Source organism: Podarcis vaucheri (assembly GCF_965113315.1).
Source record: "Podarcis vaucheri genome assembly, chromosome: 9".
Lineage (NCBI taxonomy): Eukaryota > Metazoa > Chordata > Lepidosauria > Squamata > Lacertidae > Podarcis > Podarcis vaucheri.
This window is the reverse complement of record NC_138767.1, coordinates 21,671,556-21,692,520: the sequence shown is the minus strand read 5'-3', so window position 1 is coordinate 21,692,520 and position 20,965 is coordinate 21,671,556. Positions and strand designations below refer to the sequence as shown.

Genomic DNA, 20,965 nt, shown 5'->3' with positions numbered 1-20,965 from the left:
ACCTGAAAGGTTTAACATAATCTGAATCTTGGTCTCAGAATGAAGTTCGCACATCAGCATCAGTAATCTTCTACCAGTAGAGATTTTATTTAATTGATCCCAAAGGCGATCACAACTGATTAAGAAAAAGGCTGCTGAGAAGTCAATAAATAACCTTCAATTTCACATACTTAGGTATGAAAGAACAGAGCAGTGGCCAGTTGTTGAGTGATAACAACAGAAACTCGCCATTCTTGCCACATAGAGGAAATCTCACATTCCTAAAAACTCTTTACAACAGTGCTGTTCCTATCCTTTTATTCTCTCTCATCAGAACCCTCCAACCACTGTCACCGCCTGACCTTTTGGATTTCTACTGACCTATATAAAAGCTTGATTCTAGTGCCAGCTGTCATAACTGAAAACCTTACGAGCTACGCAGTCGTGAAACATTAAACATTTAAACATTATGCCTCCCAGCTCCCAGTTAAAAGTAAACTTCCAGTCTTTTTATTCAGCTAACTGTTTAGAAAAGAACAATGGCTTGTCACCAGGAGAATCTGCGACCAGAAAGAAGAGGAACACCAAGAAGACTGGAAGAAATTTAAAGACTATTTGAATAAGCATTGTAATATAAAAGATATGTAACCACTTGAAAGAAACAATTAGGCCTAGGATTAAAATGGAATTAAATTTATAAATAAGGAAATGTACAATAAGGAAAGCTATGTAATATGATTAGGACTGTGATATGGTTTTTTGAAACTGATTTTGGAAACTGCTACATATAATTACTAAGAAATTCAGATGGAAGAGATTCGAGGAAGTCAAATACTATGTTTATGAAGATGGATGGTACTTAATTTTAATTAAGTGGTAATATGTTGTATGGCTTGTCAACTAATTTACCCACTGAAATTAATAGCTATGAGTAACTTGGGGCTATTACTTTCAGTGGGTCTACTCTGAGTATATGTTAGCTGAATACGACTCAGTGGGCAGGATTCACTTAATGAGCTCAGTTAGTAGAAGTCTTGTGCAAGGACTTCCAATTGTGCAACAGGGGTTTCCCCCTCTCCCCCCATGACCCCCAAATGGATTCAGGGGAAGGTTGGGAGATCCTCTAGAGTCTAGGACATGCACTGGGAGCAGCAAGAGGGGGTCATTTTGCCTGGCAAGCTGCAATGCTTGTACAGATGGAAAGCTCATAATAGCATTGCAAACTGATGCAGAAACTGAGAAATGGAGCAAAACCGACCTTGACAGATCTGACCATCACAGCTTCTGATTGGACATACCTACTGTGATTCTACTACCTACCAAAGTTTGATTGACTGAAAAGATTTATCACTTGCCTTTCGGTCTGCAAAACTGAGGTGCATCCCAAACAAATTAATAATTGGTGCAAAATGCCATTAGTATGTTAAAAATAAAAAGAGCAAAAGACTCACCAAAAAATGAACAGAAAATACAGTTGACACGCATGAATGGCAATAAAAAAATAACCATCAATGAAAGGCCTAGCATATATAAGATTTTCACCCGGTATCTAAACTCATCAAAACTGGTGCCAAGTGAGCAACCCTGGGTTCTACGGGCACAGTAGATGAGCTCCATCCCCTCATTAAATTGGTTTGGAGTGTAACATGCTAGACACCCTATATCTAGTTTCATTTCCTCTCTGGAGCTGAATGAATGGTTTCTATGTTAGATGCACCTGTGATTAGAGCAGGATGGATTTATGCTGTTTGATTTGGCACATATCTGCGTGGATATTTGTTTATAACACTGCTTTAAACACCTTGATAAGCATCAACCAACTTCTAATAAGCATTATCTCCTTTGCTGCTAAGCTGCAGTGTGGAATCGTGTATCATAGCAAAGGAGTGGTCTAATGCATCTCCTTTTTGGGCTCTGGGGTGGGATTTAAGAATAAGTGGGTTTGGTTAAAAGGCACCAAGCTGTGTTTGTGCAGTTGTAGCTTGCAAGGGAACTGGGTAAGCAAACTGTCCAACAATTTGCTCAGGCTAAACCAAGAAAGCAGAGAGCAGGAGAGACTGCAAAACTGAGGAAGAAGCACAATGAGTACCGCAGGCAAAGTAAGTAGAAAAATCAACGCTGAGTATTCACTGGTGCTCATGGTCCAGAATTAATATTGGACTGCACAAATGATTTTTAAAGTAATTTCCTTTTCATTTGTTTCCTGTAATTGTAAATTTGTTTCATGGGTATCAGTTGAGATTATATATACTGTATATAGTTTAAAAAAATGATTCTAAAAGTCAGGGCTGAAAAGGATTAAACTCCAATGGAGTCATCACAAAACTTATAAAATTAAAAACACAAATAGCTGGAGAAGCAACATTCATGGATGCAGGGAGTTGGACGAGATGACCCTTGAGGTCATTTTCACCTCTAAAATTATATGATTCTATGCGCCCACCGATGGAAGAGCCCACCGATTTGGGAAGGAACAAGTAAGTACTGTACAGCAGTATCCAACAAAACGTGTTATGTTGAAGGCTGCTGCACTGAAAGCTCGTTTTAAGCTAATGGAAACTTGAAAGCAAAAGGTTTTTAAAAAAGAAAAAAGAAAGAAAGCATTGTTCAAGTTAAAATACAAGTAGGGCAGCAATACCTAGCCATTGCTTATGTTTCTACCAATTATAGCTGGAAAGTTAAAATACATGAACAACTCATTCTTGCTGGAAGCAATGGGACTTCAACAGTGCTTCACTTTTGCTCCACAGTGCTCCACACTTTGGAGTTTTTAAGCTTCCCTCTTATATGAAAGCAGTGCATACATTATGCCCCAAATACCTCTTATTTTCATGATCTTATAGGACTGGGATTGCTCTATGTATTTTAGAGGGTTAGCAGTCTTAATCTCTAGCAACAAAACTCACAAGGAGTCTTGTGGCACATTAGACTTCCAACGTTTATTCCGTCACACGCTTTCTTGCTGTACAGTCCACTTCATCAGATGAATAATTCATTTTTTAATCTTCAATGCACCTCAAAGCTCTTTGCCTATCTTCTTCCTCCTTCCATTGCAGCATAGGACACTGCCCTTTGGCAGAGTCGGGCCACTTGGTCCACCGAGCTCCACTGACCGGCCGTGGCTCTCTAGCATATCAGACAGGGCTCTCTCCCAGCCCCACCAGAAAATGCTGGCAATTGAACCCAGGATCTTCTGCATGCCAAACAGATGTTCTACCACTAAGCCATGGACCTTCCCATAAACACATTGAGAAAAGTATTTCGTTTTTTAAAAAATATATGTATTAAACAATCCATGAAGGTGCAAATCTGATGGCTGTGGGTTAAAACTTTCTGCAGAGATTTCAGCTGGAACACATTTTTGTTGTTGTTTAGTTGTTTAGCCGTGTCCGACTCTTTGTGACCCCATGGACCAGAGCACGCCAGGCACTCCTGTCTTCCACTGCCTCCTGCAGTTTGGTCAAACTCATGCTGGTAGCTTCGAGAACACTGTCCAACCATCTCGTCATCTGTCGTCCCCTTCTCCTTGTGCCCTCCATCTTTCCCAACATCAGGATCTTTTCCAGGGAGTCTTCTCTTCTCATGAGGTGGCCAAAGTATTGGAACCTCAGCTTCAGGATCTGTCCTTCCAGTGAGCACTCAGGGCCGATTTCCTTAAGAATGGATAGGTTTGATCTTCTTGCAGTCCATGGGACTCTCAAGAGTCTCCTCTAGCACCATAATTCACAGATGCACCATAATTCGCATATGCAGATATTAAGCTGACAATGAACACCACCTTTTATTTAAATCCTACCTATTCCCCAAGGAGCTAAGGGAGGTGTGTACGGTTTTCTTCCCATTGCTCCCATTATTCTTCTCTGTAACCTGGAAGAAGTTTAGACTGAGAAAGTGAGAAGCCCAATGTTTCAGGACTCCCAATAGTGAGAGTTGTTGTGGCTGGACTACAACTCACACTGTGTTTGCTGCCTTTGTGTCTAAGCCTTATACTACAGACTCTTAAGCCAGGCCTCTTATATTTCAGTTCCGAGGCAGCTACTCTTTGCTCAAATAATTTAAAGCACAATATGCCTGTTTTATTAGAAACGGTTGAGTATTTTCCTGAATGCACTGCCAAGAAACACAATTTTCTTCAATAAATACACAGATAAGGCTTTCTTCTACATATATAAGCAGAACTTCACAATGTGGAAATAAACTAAAGTATAAGGAATGCACACACCACTGATTTTTAACAAGAATACTTAAGGATATTCAACATCTCAATTTGGATCATGGAAATGCTTCTGTACTTCCACAGACCTCTGTTATTCCTCTCATAAACTCAGTGGGTTGTATCTGACAGAAGTAATAGAATAGACCTGTTGAATTAAGTGGATCTGCCAAGTTAGTCAAATGGTTCTCCTCAGACAGTTGGATACAATTCAATAAAAGGAATATACAAAAAGTTGTATTTCTTCGCTCTCCATTATGAACAAATACCTATGGCACTTTCTATCATTTAATTCAACGAACCATTTAACTAGGAGACACTAGTAAGTGGTTTGTGGTATTCAGTAGTTCTGGATTCCCAAAATTAATGTTGCCTACAATAACAGCAGACATGCTTATAAAAAAAAAGACTAATTTTGCCAAAGACAGCATGTCAGATAGACGATACATATTTAGTGGTGTGGGGATTGCTTCACTATTACAGAATGTCCTGCCAAGAAGCAGTTTTCTGCAAAAGAGATAAAGTAAATGAACTGACGCTGGATGTTGTTTAGGCAGCTTTTACTGGTTGTATTTAAATGAGGTTACTAAAAACAACAACATACCACCACATTTATTGCATTTGCCAGATATGAAATTCCAGTGTAAAATATGTGCTGGCAAGAATATTCATCATCTCATGAAAATACCTCCCTTCTACATTCTATTCTGCGTTAATAGTATTGCCAATGACACGTTCCAGGCTAAAAGTTGTTTTAGCATCACTTTAAAAAACAAACCACAAAAAACACCAACAGAATTTATATCACACCTTTTTCTCCAAGGAGGTGGCATACACTGTAGTTCCTCCTCAATTATTCCTCCTGTGAGATAGGTTAGACTGAGAAGCAGTGACAGGCCCAAGTGAGCTTAATGGCCAAGTGGAGATTTGAACCCTGGTCTCTCAGATCCTAACCCAACACTCTAACCACTACAAATTCTAACCACGACACCACACTGGCTCGCTCATAAGAGGTCCTATAATCCCTTCCCACAAGAAAAATACCAAAATCTGTCTCGTAACTCTGCATAAGTCTATTTGATTATTTAACTTATTTAGTGCTTAATAGATTAAAAAATTTCTCTAATTGCAGTGTACAAAAAGCTGAAGCAACATCAGACAAACAAAATATTACAAAAATATACAGTTACATATAAAAATGTTACATTAATTCATATATTTCCATATGAATTCATTTTCCTTCTGACACACCCTCTCTCTCAGCCTTCTCACCCAGAGCCCAAAGAAACTTACAGCTCACCTGCAAATATCAGACAAGACCCTGGAAACAGAAGGCAACATTGCCCTTGTCTGTCACTCTAGATTTGCTTTTTATGGGCAGGCCCAAGGTGGAAGGTAATTCCTCAGGCTGCCCACAGCTGTGCCCCATTCAGCTGCACTCTCCACTCCCAATGACAGGTGCAGAAGGTTTGTTGAGTTTTCCAAAGGGGCCAAAGGATGACGAAAGGGCCTCTCTCCACACACAGCTCTTATTTCCTTCTATTTGTATGGATCTCTAAATGTGCTATGTTGCATGACAGATTGAATAATTAAAGCACTCTTCCTAGATACGCATCTGGAAATAGTTAATCCACTCAGTTTTTGAAAGCTAGCCTTTGTATATGGCACTTTTATTTAGGCCTGTCCAATAATTAATCTTGGAAGTTAATTTGGGGAAGATTTTGCCATTAACCAGTTATGGACCATTGCTAATTCTTGAAATAAACTACTTTGCACAATAAAAATTGGCAGGATTTGCATCTGGAAACTGATTTTTTCTCACACATTTCCTCCATCCCTCCCAACTTATGTTGTATATTGAATCAATTCATTTCTTTCATGGAGAACTTGCAAATCTTACCCCAAATCTTAATTTTGTTCATTATTGTAACTCTTTCCTCCAGGTCTTTGAAGACTCAGCAGCAGCTGAATATTCTGATATTTTTATGGTTTTAATATTTTTGGTATATTATTCAGTGTCACCCATTGCTATAAGATTCCTTAGCAAATGGAATCTTATTTTTCAAGGGGAAAATTATGGGCAATTTTTCAAGGGAGTGAATGTTTGATTTCCCTGAAAAGTAGAACTGTTTACACAACTCCATCTAACTTCAGTCAATAGCTAAGGCCTACAAATGTTACCATCATATTCATAATAATGTGCAGCTCCAATCTCAGCAGACCAAATGAAAATCCCAATACACAGACAATGTTTCATAAATGTCATAATGAGCATGTCAATATAAAATATAAACTGGGCCAGCAGGCCAGAGGTTCTCCATACCTAAAAGGAAGAGATGCAGAGGTCATAGGATGAAGGGAAGGTAGGAGCAAGCTTCCAGCAGCCACTCAGCTGTTATTCATTGTGGTTTCTCCATTCCTATGCTAGGCAAGGTTTGCCAACAGGGTGCCCATGAGTGCCTACTGGTACTTCCTATGGCACTTGCAAAAGGTCTCAATGAAAATATCCTCAAAAATCTACAATGCACAAGAGACTATTTGCTCTTCCTGCTCCTGTCTTCACTGGTTGGACCTTTCTGACATTGAACATAGACTAGAAGACCTCAGAGGTCCATCTTCCAGCTATGATCTAAGGTGCCTCAAGTGTAACACACAATAACAAAAGTGATTTGATATCTTCTACCATCTTGACAGGTCATTAAATGCAAAGCAGCCGTTGCTTGGGAAGTTAAGAAACCTCTGAGCATTGAGCAAGTGGAAGTAGCTCCTCCGAAGGCTCATGAAGTTCGCATTAAGGTAAACGAGACATAGCACGTTGATGCTACATGGACTGAAGACTCATCCTTGCAATGTTGTTCTTTGTTTATTGAAAAACACAAGATATAGTTCAAAATGTTACAGTTACATAGCATTTATGAAATCAAATTCAGGAAGTCACAGTCTACATTAGAGATATAGAATGCTCTTAATAAAGAGCATATAACAAGACTTCACACATTTGATGATGTAATGGTGGTCTTTGATAGGCCACGAGTTTAACCAAGGTAAACAGACCCTTTATTTTGTATATACCTTTAAAGCACATTCAAAGCACATTTTTTCCCCTCAAAGAATTCTGGGCACTGTAGTTTAAGGATTACTCGGAATTGTAACTCTGTGAGGGGTTAACAACAGTGTCCAGAATTGGAGGGGGGAAATGTGTTCTGAATGTGTATACAGCCTTAGACATTCCATTTTCCCTTGCTTGCCACTGTTTTAGCAAATATTATCATTCCAGCTCCTAAGGAGTACACCATACATATTAAATGGGTTTAGCAAAAAAATAAAATAAAATAATACAAGCATGCAAGGTTATCTAACTGTTGGTTTCATCATTTGCTGTAGGGGAATCTGAGTTCCTTCAACCCTTCTGTGAACATTTTTTATTCAAGAGCCTTGAGCAAGGATGGTGAACCTGTGACCTTCCAGATATTGTTGGACTCCAATTCCCATCATCGCTGACTATTGTCCATACTGGCAGTGTCTGATGGGAGCTGGGAGTCCAACAACATTTGGAAGGTCACATGTTTTTCATCTCTAGGCTGCAAGATGTTGTTCCACAGGTAACAGCCAGGTGCTAAAAGAGTTATCATGAAATATGTTGATTTCTAACGTCCAAACAGGAAAAGAACACAATGATTTCTCCTCTCCTGAAGCACAATTTTGTTTCTGTGCAGATTCTGGCCACAGGGATCTGTCGCTCAGATGACCATGTGATCAGCGGTGCCTTTGCTATGCCTTTTCCGATTGTTCTGGGCCATGAAGCAGCTGGGGTTGTAGAGAGTGTTGGAGAGGGAGTGACTTGTGTGAAACCAGGTATGAAGAGTGGGGGGGGGGTGAGGGCTTTCACATGAGACCCTGAGGGCTACTTCTCACATGATGACACTTGTGGCCATCGGTGTCTCAGCTGAAGAAGTTGTTGCAAAATTAATATTTGCAAATCACAGTGTAAACGTTTTTGACCTGTGCAAGCAAATAGAAGGTTGACTTTGCACTATGCAAATTGTCCAGTTTATGTTGAATATGTGTGGTTTTTTTAAAAAAAATTAAGTTTTAATACAGTTCTTTGATGACGCTGCAGTCCTTCTTCCCAGTGTTGCGTTACTTAAGTGGCTGCTGAGTTGTGCCTTCCTACATTGTTATGGGGTCTCATGTAAAAGTTTTAACTATTTGTGTATTTTCTTCTACAGGAGACAAAGTAATCCCCCTCTTTGTTCCACAATGTGGAAAATGCACTTCTTGCCGAAGTACCAAAGGGAACCTCTGTTCTGAACATGAGTGAGCTTCAGTTTATTATTATTATTATTATTACACAGTTTTTCTGACATAATTTAATGGCTGTTGTTTAAATTAAAACAAAGGGAAAGAGGCAGGAACACAAGGTAGTGTTCCATCTCCTTATATTAATCAGAGCAGTTCATTTTTAAAAAAGGAACTACCTTTTTAAAAAAATTAATTGTGTTTATACCCCACCTTCCCGCCAAAGGTGGTGTACATGGTGTACTCCTTTCTCATTTAATCCCCACAAGAACCCTTTGAGGTAGGTTAGGCTGAAAGGCAGGGTTTGTCCCAAGGTCACCCAGTGGGCTTTGTGGCTGAGTGGGGATTTGACCCTGGTTTCTCCCAGGTTCTAGGCAAAACTCTAGCCACTACACCACACTGCCTCTCATCTAATTCATCTTCGGTTCACTCTGTGTAGTTCAGAGATTTTTGAGTCAATTCAGTTAACTTCGTTAAACTAAACTAGTTCATTCCAGTCACTGGTACTGATTCACTTTGTTCTTCACCTACTTCCATTGGGCACTATAGCCAGTATTTGGCACTGCCTCTGATAGAAGCTTCCCTCCCGATACAATAACGATTTAGCGGAGGATTTTCCTCAAGGAAAGAGTTAACCCGAACTACAATAACTGTTATATACACACAACCAGGTGGTGCTATTTGCATTTTAAGATGCACATTAAGGTCACATCTATTTTTCCCCCCATTTCTGCCTGTCTCTTTTCAACAGCCTCAGTGAGGCTCGTGGATTAATGCTCGATGGCACCAGCAGGTTCACCTGCAAAGGGAAAAGCCTTCATAATTTCATCAGCACCAGCACCTTCACGGAATACACTGTGGTACACGAAAATGCAGTGGTGAAAATTGATGCTGCTGCTCCTTTGGAAAAAGTGTGTCTGATTGGCTGCGGATTTTCCACCGGTTATGGTGCAGCCGTTCAAACAGCCAAGGTGAGTTCTAGTAGAGCACAAGTATATCCACTTCTTAGCTCAGTGCTTTTCAAAAGGTGTGGCATGACACATTGGTGTGGCAGGAGAGGATGCCAAGGGCAGAGGGACGATTCAAGGACAATCAAAGAAACATTTAAGCATTTCAGGATAGGATAGGATAGGATAGGATAGGATAGGATAGGATACAGTCATGCCTCATGTTACGTTTGCTTCATGTTACATTTTTTCAGGTTGCGTCCTGTGGTGACCCAGAAGTACTGGAAAGGGTTACTTCCGGGTTTCGCCCCTTGCGAATGCGCAGAAGCACTAAATTGTGCTTCGCGCATGCGCACAAGTGCAAAATCGCACCGCGCACCTGCGCAGATACGGATCCCATTCGCAACCAGAGGTACCACTGTAGTATAAAAATATGGGGGGGGATATACAAACAGAAGCAGTATCCACACCTCTTCAAAGAGCATTGGCTATTCTTCTACACGACATATTGTTCTCCACAGCATATTGGTGTGAACAGGCATTTTCAACTCAGACAAATATGAATGATCAGGAAAGTGAAAGGCTTCATTGTGTAGATGAGAGGACATGAGTTTGTTTGTCTCAAATTAGACCTAATATAAATGAAATTACCTGGCCAAAGCAAGCTCATACCTCTCATTGTGTACATATTTTGTGTATACATGTAAGAGGGTCATTTAGAATTAGAGTCTATGTTCTTATGTAGCTGCATTGTTTTATACTTTCTGGATGTCCCATGATCATCTTGTAAAGTAGTTGTGTTCTATGTTATAAATCAAGCACTGCTAGGAGTTGTTTCTTTTTGTTTTCCAGTGCATTTCTTATCAATAAAAAAAAAATCAGTGTGGCATGAGCAAATTTTTATTCTTAAAGTGTGATGCGGAGAAAAAAGTTTGAGAACCACAGGCTTAGATGCAAATACAATTATTTGTGTTTTCCTTGACAGATTGGTCTGCTCAGTTCTGCCAGTTACCTACCGATGCATTTGTCTTGCCTCATCCCTTGTTCCCCTGTTCATTTCATCCCGAGATGAAAAATAATGTAAAGTAGCTGAGCATCATTAGCATTCCATACAATGTGTCCTTTGTTGTCCCATCTCAGGACAGCAGTGTCTTGCCTAATTAGCTGTCACAGCAAAGAGACAGAGCACATGCTGCTGTCACCATAGGTATGTCAAGCTGTCCCCTTGGACCATTATCTCCAACAGTCTTGAGAAGCTGTTTTGTACTGAGCCAAAACAGGTGTTCTAAAATCAAGGTACAGAGCCCTCTGATGTGTTCTAGGTATCATGTAAACCTGGATTTCAGGAACCAAAGTCTGCGAATTACCATTTCAAGGGATGGATAGCCCTGAGATCAATCCAGAATACATAACACACAAAGGATAGCTCCATATTTTACACTTTTTGTACCACACATTAGAAGGACCATATTTCAGAGGGTACAGCTCCTTAAATGCCCCTTATTTCTGAAATTCTAAGCTGGTCCTTACTGGAAGGGACCAAAAAGCCAGGTGAATTAGCAGAGCAGGATGGAAACAGCTCCCTGCCCACCTATTGCCCCAACCCTGTTTTGAGAAGTTAAAATACATATTTTTTTCCACACCAGTAAAATTGTCTTCTGAACAAAAGCTGAAAAGTATGCTACACTGAGATATACTAGGACTACCGAGCTGTGCAACAATTTTTTTTTTTTTTGATTTTATGGTTTCCTAGGTGGAGCCTGGTTCAACCTGTGCTGTTTTTGGTCTGGGAGGAGTTGGTCTCTCAGCCGTCATGGGCTGCAAAGCAGCTGGAGCATCCCGGATCATCGGGGTCGACATCAACAAGGATAAATTTCCCAAGGCTAAAGAGATGGGAGCCACGGAGTGCGTCAACCCTCTGGATTTCAAGAAGCCCATCAATGAAGTGCTGTTTGACTTGACTGATGGTGAAGGTGTAGACTACTCGTTTGAAGTGATTGGGCGTGTTGACACCATGGTATGTGACTTCAGAAACTGGACTGCCAAATAGTGCCCATAAGGCAGAATTAAAATAGCCAACCTGGGGATAGATCAGTACAGTCAGGAGTACTGATTGAGAAAGTCCTGGGTGAACATATACGTGGCAAAATATAAAATTGGTTGTGGTGCATGACTGATGTCTAAGGGTAGGCTGTGCCACATGAAAAGGGATGGAGGAGAAATTTGATTCGGTATGCATCTAAAGCTGAATGTCTCAGATTTGCATTTTCTAAAACATTATGCAAACAGAAACACAGCTCTCCTTCAAATTTGCACTTCTCTGAATTTTGCAGTGCAGTTTTCCAACCAATGTTTAGAAAAATGCATGTATTAGGGAAAAGTGTGCATAAAAATAAAGATATTGGGGAAATAGCATATAAATCTGCATTATATTATATATGTTTCCGAGCACAATTCAAAGTGTTGGTGCTGACCTTTAAAGCCCTAAACGGCCTTGGTCCAGTATATCTGAAGGTGCGTCTCCACCCCCATCGTTCTACCCGGACACTGAGGTCCAGCACCGAGGGCCTTCTGGCGGTTCCCTCACTGCGAGAAGCCAAGTTACAGGGAACCAGGCAGAGGGCCTTTTCGGTAGTGGCGCCCGCCCTGTGGAACGCCCTCCCACCAGATGTCAAAGAGAACAAGAATTACCAGGCTTTTAGAAGACATCTGAAGGCAGCCCTGTTTTGGGAAGCTTTTAATGTTTGATGTATTATAGTATTTTAATATTCTTTTGGAAGCCGCCCAGAGTGGCTGGGGAAGCCCAGCCAGATGGGCGGGGTATAAATAATAAAATTATTATTATATTAGGGGAAATGGCTTGCAAAATTTGATCAAAACTGTATATAAACCTGTTTTTATTAGGAGAAATTAGCAGCAAAATGCCAGTGGATTTGCATGAGGATTTTAAAAATGAAATAAACCATAAATTGCTGCAAAATGTAGGAAAGTGTGAAAAAATGAGAAACTGGCAGATACCTCCATACCAAGATATTACTGTAAATTCCCTCTTCCAGGTGATTCAAATCCCTAGTCTGACATTACACTTACAGTTGCCTATCACATCTCTCTCTGAGCTGAGCTGAGCTGAGCTGAGCTGAGAACAGTATTCCAAAATTCTGGGAGACACAACATCCAAAGGACAATTACATTATTATTCACACAGTAGTCTTGGAGATGCAGATCAGGTCAAAATACATCAGAATTCTTAGTCACCAAATCTTTCAAGCATCCCTATCTACAAGATTCAAAGAGTACATTTTTCAAGGGAAAGAGAAGAAAAACAATAATGAAAGCTTTAAAATTCAGATGCTTTGGGATTTTTAACCATTGTCCCATTTTACTATTTAGGTCAGGGGAGAGCTTTTATTTTGTCATCACCACATTTTGTAAGTGAAACAAATAACGAAATGCCATGTCTTTGTGTCTTACCTCAGACGGCTGCCCTGGCATCGTGCCACAGCAACTATGGGACCAGTGTAATTGTGGGAGTGCCTCCTTCCACCTCTACAATTGCTGTTGACCCGATGTTGCTTTTCACAGGACGTACCTGGAAAGGATCTGTTTTTGGAGGTATGATTGTGGGCTCCCCCCCAAAAAAAAGTATATTAATTCCATGTATGCAGGTTAAAATTTTGGATAGTTTCATGTCCACAAAAAAGGGATAATTTTGGACATGGCGGTGAGTTTCTGAGTGTGCTTTGGGATAGTTAATGCAGAAATGTACAAACTGTACCTCCAAACCCAGGAACAGCAGACAACTGAATCCTGTTGTCAGCTGCCAATGACAAGAGTTCCATTGGCATACTTGATAGCTCCCCACTTCTCAGTACTAATTCAAGCTTCTCTTGGAGGTTCTTAGAGTTGGGGAGGAGGGTGGGGTGAGAAACAGTGAACTGCTGGATCCAGGAACAGGCTGTCCAGTTCAAGTGGGAGCCTGAACGGTCGCAGGGGAAGCAGTCTAAAGTCCAAGCCAAGCAGAGAGCATTCAGCACTTTGGACAGCTCCAAGACAGTCGCAAGAGAAGTTGTCCCTGCAGTGAGTTAGAGTCAGATGAAGCCTTATGACCAAAGCTGGACTGTAGTGGGCTCCACTTCCCGGGAGGAGCTGGCTGGCTAGTTATTTTGTATTATTCGGCTTATTAATGACTGGTGAGACAGAGGTAAAACAAGGAACTTATCCTGAGTCAGAGGAGGCCGACAGGCAGTAGTGTGATGGAGGACCATAGTCTTACCTGATGTCTGGCAGGTGAGTCATTGCTTCTTACCAAGAAGGGGAAGTGGCAATGAGGTCAGCATGGTTTAAATGCACTAGTGTACCCAAATCAATGCACTTACCGGCCTTTGCACTGCTCTGCCTTCCCTTCTGGTTTGTCCCTTCCCCTCCTGGTAAGCAGCAGCAACACACCTACCAAGAGATTGGGTGAATGTATCTGTGCCAGCATGCCATCTGCTACTGACAGCATGGCTGGGGCTGCAACAGTCCTCGATAAGGGCTCTAGTGGCTCTTTCTCAAGGAAGCAGGAGTCCTTTGCAGTAAAACTTCAGGGAAATAGTTTCACAGTTTGTATTGCTCTTATTTCCATGTTGCATTTTGCCTGATATTTCCCTGTTTGCTGGTTTTCAGGGTGGAAGAGCAAAGACTCTGTCCCCAGACTGGTTTCTGATTTCCTGGGGAAGAAATTCATCTTGGATCCATTAATAACCCATACACTACCATTTGAAAAAATCAATGAAGGATTTGAATTGCTCCGGGCAGGAAAGAGGTGATTCTTTTGTCTTCTTTCTTAGCTGTACTTTTAAATACCTTCTCCTTGACTATGGGATACAGTTTGTGGGGCTACCTGCAGATTTCCAATCAGGCAAGACTAACTGGGCGAATGGAAGCTTCCATGTCAGTTGCTGCCTCCACACAGGTGATGGGTTTGGGATGATGTCTGTAAGAGCCATAGCAGAACATCCAATTTGCATGTGTAGGTTCGGTTTACAATCTTTCAGAAAAGGATCAGGTGGCATAGCAGGGGAAAACAGGGGAAAGCCCCCTGTCTGGGGCTCTGGAACAGCACTGTCACTAGTCAGAGAAAAAACTACTGGCCAAAATGATTATTTTTATTATTTATAATACCCCCCCCCCCATTTACCTGGGGGTTGTGTTCTGAGACACCGTGCGGATCAGTGAAATTGCATATATTTGAAACACCATTGGAAAAGCCTGCAAACATCCCATTTCTGACATTTTTGTGGTGTTTTTGTGTCACTTCTGGGTTTGGCGCAATGCACATGTGCACAGTTGCACACATATTGAATGGGGGGGTTGCCTGTATTGATATCGCTTACTTGACAAAATGGCTTCTAAGGGGTTTACAAACCAATTATAGAATATCTCTTTACACCTAATTAAAATGCACAATAAAATAAATGCATTAAAATGGTTTATCAATTAAGCAGCACTGAAATTATTAGATCCGGAGCTTCAGGTCTGGAGATCAGGAGGTTTGTCTAACGAGATGCATCTTCACGAGGCAGCAAAATGCCAGTACCTATGGGGTGTCTCGTATTTCAGCAAGCAGAGCATTCCACAACACTGGTTCTACCAGTGAAGAAGCCTGCCTCTGTGTTACAACAAGATGATTATCATCAGGTCATGGCCAAAATAACCAGGTTCCGATGGATGGACAAACAGTCTCACCTGTGACAAGGCAGCTGCTTCTGCTTATGTGACACCTGGAAGTGCTGCTGTCATTGCTGTCACCACCACCTATCTGCTCCTACGGCCACCTGCTATGCCACTGCCCTGTGCCCCATTGCATCCACTGCTGGCAAGAAGCACTGTCACCGCTGGTGCCAATTTCAGGCAAGATCTCACCCAAAATGGGCGCTGTCTTGCCTCAAATCGGTTCTGCTTCTCTGCCACTGGTGGAGGTGGTGGGGCAGGCGGGGAACCCATGGGTATGCTGCTTGGGGGGCTTTTGCTGCCTGAGGCAGTGGCCTCACACTACCTAATGGCTGGGCCCTTTCTGATTGCATGTGGACCACTACCATGTGCACAAGACAAACATCCTTGACTCTTCTCTCTCCCATGAGAAGAGTCCTGTTGGATCAGTTCAAAGGCTCATCAGCAGATTGTTCTCATAGTGACCAATCAGATGTATATGGGAAACCATATTGGCAACACCTTAGCCAGACCTAGCAGAGTACACGCAGAATCCATGGAAGCAATTGGTGAATTGGCCCCAGACAGGATAGATGAAGGAGGAACCAGGAACTTGTAGTTAGGTGTTTATTATATACAGTGGACTATTTACAGGAACAGAACACGGATCTTATGCTAGCTCTCTCTGACACGACTCACAACTCCTACACTTACACAGAACTCTGAACTCAACCACTGAACACACGTATTCCAGTTAGTAGGCCGTTAATTATCACTCCCTTGAGACAGCTTGACCAATCAGGGAGCCTCTGTTATCACCAGGCAGACTTACTCCTTCAGATTGCCTTCTGGCTGTCTGCCAAACCTTAATTGACTCTGTGTGAGTAGCTGCACGTACACAGTTTTCCAACAATAAGCAGTATTTGAAGGCATACGGCCACCAGCAGTGGAGGCAGAACATAGACATCATAGCTAGTAGTCACTGATATCCTGCAAAGGCAGGTTGGAAAAGTACAGGAGACAGTAAGATTCTAGCAGCACTCTTTGAGTACCTGGGAAACAAGGCTTGTCAGAATCATATATATATTGTTTTTTATGTTTCAGCATCCGCACTGTCTTGACATTTTAATATCTTGGGGTGAGAAGAAGGATGACAGAGTGAACAATAGAGGAAGCTACTACTGCCAATGTCTATAATCAATATGAGTGCTAAGTTTGTCTATGTTTTCATTTTCTTCTCTTCTGTCCTCATGTTTGCTTAATGGACCAAATCTGAAGAGGTTTGCTTTCTCTCTAGCTAAGGAGTTGAAAACATGTACATGCTTGAGAGCTTAGTTGACCAGGTGATGGCCAAAGGTAATCTAATACCTTCTTTTGGTAAGGTATTTTCTGCACAGTAGCCTCTCTGTACTTCCAAATAAATGAAAACTAATGCAAACACAGTTCTCAAGTTATCAGGTGTTAAGGAGCTTGACATAATATTGAGTTTCTTATTATTTCCAAAAAAAACACATAATGATGACTTTCATTTCCAGCCAGAGAATGACATGTTATATTGGACTAACTTATATTAAAAATACATCATTTTATCCATTTGGAATTTGAGTAAGATTTCATGTAAACTCTCTTTCTGATCTAGAAATGGCTTATAGGTGAAGAATTCAGATGTATGTGTAGAATTTCTCCATGTACAAAAGCTTTCCTTTGAGCACTATTTGTGCATGCAAATGGATGCATGTGCAATTTAGTTCTCCGTTGATAATATGCATTTTACATGAATGGGACCTCACCAGAAGAGCTCAATGTATGCATCTGAATACTCGGAATGGCCATCTGGATCAGAGCAATTGTTGCATCTATTTCTATAAAGCACCTTTCATCACTCAGAGCTGTATATAAAGTGCCTTAATTTAGCAGTATCTACATTTATTATACAAATTGTTTCAAGGGCGCAGTAAAGTCTAGCTAAAGTTTTTTAATTGTCAGTAAAAAAAAAAAAAGTGCTACTATAAATCACATTACAATAGATTATACTTACAGTAAAATAACTATATTTCTGTTTCCAAAGGCAAAGCCGGTACTAGATAATCTTTTAAATGACTTGTTATATATACAGAGAGATGGGTTAGGCACCAGATTAAGTCATAGGACACACAGGTTCTCATAATGGGAGGAATTCAACCTTGTGCTATTATGATTGTTCTGACAGTGGAAGCACTTCTTGCTTGCCAGATGGAATAACCCCCCTCACTCCCCCTGCACTTTTCTAGGGATTTATCCTGATGCTCCAGAGTGAATTTTGAGAAGGTGCAGAGGAGGGTAAATTGCTAGCAGATACCTTTGTCCTGGTTTCCGCTATTGTGTCCGTTTAGTTGAATCCAGACCAAAGTTCTTGCTAATTCCCATCTCAGCATGTGATAAAGTCTATGAAAGAAAGATGTGGCCTAATAGCAGGTTATCATTTCTGAAACTTTTGTTGCTATCAGCTGCAAGGACTTTGCTTCCAGTATATTGAAACGGGGCCTCCTTATGTATTGGCTTAGCTGCCGATAACTTATGGGATGTTTATGAAAATGTCGGGTTGCCATGTCCCCAGTCTCCCCTGCCATCTGTATATTGACCCTAAGTTTGCCAAGAGATGAGTTAAGATTGTAGTGACAGTTTGTATTAGAACCCATGCAAACTTAGGTGTAGCCTGATCTTACCTTATTGTTTACCTTTCTACCATTGTCTCTGCTCTTTGATGTGTCTTCCCCCCCCCCCTTGGCATGTATATGTAATCAATAAAACAACTTTCCTGTATTCAGCTGGCGTGAATCTGTGAGTTCTGCAATCCAGCTATTTGGCAACCTTTCTAACCTGAAAGGAGTAGATAAAAGGGAGCAACCTGCGGCCCTCCGAATGTTGCTGGACTACAACTTCCATCACTCCCTGGTCATTAGTCACATTGGCTAGGGCTGAGGGGCTGGATTCCAACATCTGGAGGGACACAGGTTAGCTCCTTTCGCTTGCCTGAAGTTTTTCCATGGTAGCTTGACCAGGAATCATGTTGGGGGGAGCATTGTCACCGACAGTACTGTCAGCTCTCCAAAAGTAGATCCAATGCAAAGAATGTTGGATCCAATGGAGACATCTATGTTCAGCTTCCTACTCAACCACGAAGCTCAATGGGGTGGGGTGGCCCTATCATCTACCATATTTTTCGCTCCATAAGATGCACTTTTTCCCTCCTAAAAAGTAAGAGGAAATGTCTGTACGCCTTGTGGAGCGAATGCGTGGTCCCTGGAGCCAAATTGCCCAGGGGCAAAAAGCAGATCGTGATTTATTTATTTTTTAGAAAGAGGGAAGGGGGTGTTGAAACAAAGCCGCTGATCAGCTGATCAGCAAGTGATCGGGAGGGGAGATAAGGGACTCTAGCAATAAAGGAGGCTGCCTGGGAGGGGGGAGGTAAAGACAATAAACTTGCAAGGAGAGGAGACAGGAAGATTAAAGCAATGAGGGGAGAAATTAGAAGAAAAGGAGGAGCAAAAAACTGCTCCAGCTAAGGAAAAGACACTAAGGCAAACAAGAGGGAAGGGGGTGTTGAAACAAAGCCACTGAGCAGCTAATCGGCAAGGGATCAGGAGGGACATAAGGGACTCTAGAGATAAAGGAGGCTGCCGGGGGGGGGTAAAAGCACATGGATCCTCAGGATTTTTGCACTGGGTCACCCCAAATTCACCATCAGATCACATAGCCTGTCCATGGCCACAGCCTGCACCAAAAACACACACGTATCCACTGTTTCGTGGGGCGGCAATGGCGCAAAAACGTGGTTACAAAGCACGGATCCACATGGATCCTCAGGATTTTTGCACTGGGTCACCCCAAATTCACCATCAGATCACATAGCATGTCCATGGCTACAGCCTGCACCGAAAAAATTACACATCCACTGTTTCGTTCAGAATATTTTTTTTCTTGTTTTCCTCCTCTAAAAACTAGGTGCGTCTTATGGTCTTATGGAGCGAAAAATACAGTATCTATCATCTATCCATCTCTCTAATTATCTCACAGAGTCAAAATACATGCTACATTATTTGTGGTTTTACTACACTGTGCCTACTTTGAAGGCAAAGCAGCTGCAGGGCAACCTCCAATCCAGAACATGTTCCTAATCCAGTTTGGGACCCCACCACAGTTTTCTGCTGAAAATCATTCTCCTCCCAGATACTGTTAGCGCTGAGATTTACTGTACTTCCAGCAGAAACTCTGGAGGCAAATGGTTGCGGCTGGGTTGCTCAGCAGGGAGTTGTGGACTGAACCTTTCAAAATACCTCTTAAGATATTGTAACTGTCATGCCCCCGCTGGAGGAAAATGACTAGACTCTGCAATGTCATCACGTTTTTCCTCCAAATGCAACAGAAGAAAATTACCATAAACACAATCTTAGGTTATCATTCAAACTATCAATATCCTGTTTATTGAAGCAACAACACAAATAATTTTTATCATGTATTTCAAAGGTGAGAGGTTGGGTAGTTTAGGCAGCTGTCTTATGTATATTTGGGAGCAAGTCACACTCAACCCAGTGGCGTATACATGCTGCAAATCAGTAGCTTCAAATCTCTCTACAGAGATTCCTAAGAATTGGTGGGTACAAAACTACTACCAGTCTATCTATCAGTGGCAAAGCTAAATAGCCACTGACTAAATGCCAGGCTTAATCATTGATTTTCCTTGAATGTCAATATGCTTTAGAAATCAGTCAAGGGCAATGGGTTTAATATTTGCCTGAAATTTAAGGCTTTGATAAGTATTCAGGGCGACGGTGCAAAATGTGTTTAGCAAACCTTTCCTCTCATTATAAAGCAAATATCTCTGCTAGGGCTCTCTGCAGGGGCAGAATATTTCAGAAGACACGCAGCAGAGGCAGATTTAGGGCATCGAGATGGTTCTGCTGCCTTGGACATGGAGCCTAGTGGGTGTTTCAGGGTGTCTCATCTATAATGTAGTCAATGGCGCAGAACAGAAGGCAAAGGGGGGGGGTGTTGTCCTCACATTGGGCACCGATGAAATTTTAAAGACCAAAGTCCACCCCTGGAATGCTATGTGGGGTAAAACACAGGCAAAACACTGTTATAAACTATGTCAGTCATAATCCAGGAATCATCATCATCATCATCATCCCATGTAGCTAGGTTTCCCCTGCCACTCTGGGTGGCTTACAGAAACGAAGCAAACTTAAGGCCATGGAGAGATGGCATTGGTTCCTGATCAAATTGCACGGGGTAAACCTGTGCATTTCAAGAGGAGTACATTCTGGGAGGAGGTGTGGGGAAAGAGGAGACCTATCCACATATGGTAGGAATGCAGATTTCCTGCAGCTATTGCTGGACAAGCACCCAGTTCTAGCATTACTAAATATTGGGCAACCTGCGGGCCTTCAGTTGCTTCAATGGAAACTGGTAGCCCTCAGCAGGCTGAATGGAAGTGGAAAGTTACTGGAAGATGAAGGGCTTTTCAGTGAAAGGCTGGCTTGATTAGATATGGGTTATAGCCTCCTTGGAGCACTGGGTGTGTCAAAACAGAGTCATTAAAGGTAATAAACTTAATTGAGTAGGGTAGCCCTTTCCTTCATATGCAAATAGAGATGGACACTCAATTCAGCCTCCATTAACACAAATTACATTAGGGAGGATGGAACACTATTTGAGAAATACATAATTAGAGATTTCCTGAGAATAGTGAATGAACACAATCTTTGAACAAAATACTTTTATTTCTGTACGATCAATGGCAAATGTGTGCTTTGTACGTCCTGTTTTCTTCTTTCATGCTTTACTTTGTGAAAAC

General features: G+C 41.6%; 2 protein-coding genes across 5 annotated transcripts in view; one reads left to right on the top strand and one right to left on the bottom strand.

Moving 5' to 3' along the window:
* Positions 1-20,965, bottom strand: part of LOC309540292 (uncharacterized protein C4orf17) — a 166,003-nt gene that overhangs the window by 30,624 nt on the left and 114,414 nt on the right. The gene's annotated exons all lie outside the window — the stretch shown is intronic.
* Positions 1,927-17,931, top strand: LOC309540285 (alcohol dehydrogenase 1A). The gene is made up of 9 exons (XM_082237031.1): positions 1,927-2,078; positions 6,887-6,988; positions 7,909-8,047; positions 8,422-8,509; positions 9,243-9,462; positions 11,192-11,455; positions 12,915-13,050; positions 14,104-14,242; positions 16,234-17,931. Exons 1-9 carry the CDS (start codon positions 2,061-2,063, stop codon positions 16,256-16,258), a joined length of 1,131 nt encoding a protein of 376 aa, XP_082093157.1. The 5' UTR covers positions 1,927-2,060; the 3' UTR covers positions 16,259-17,931.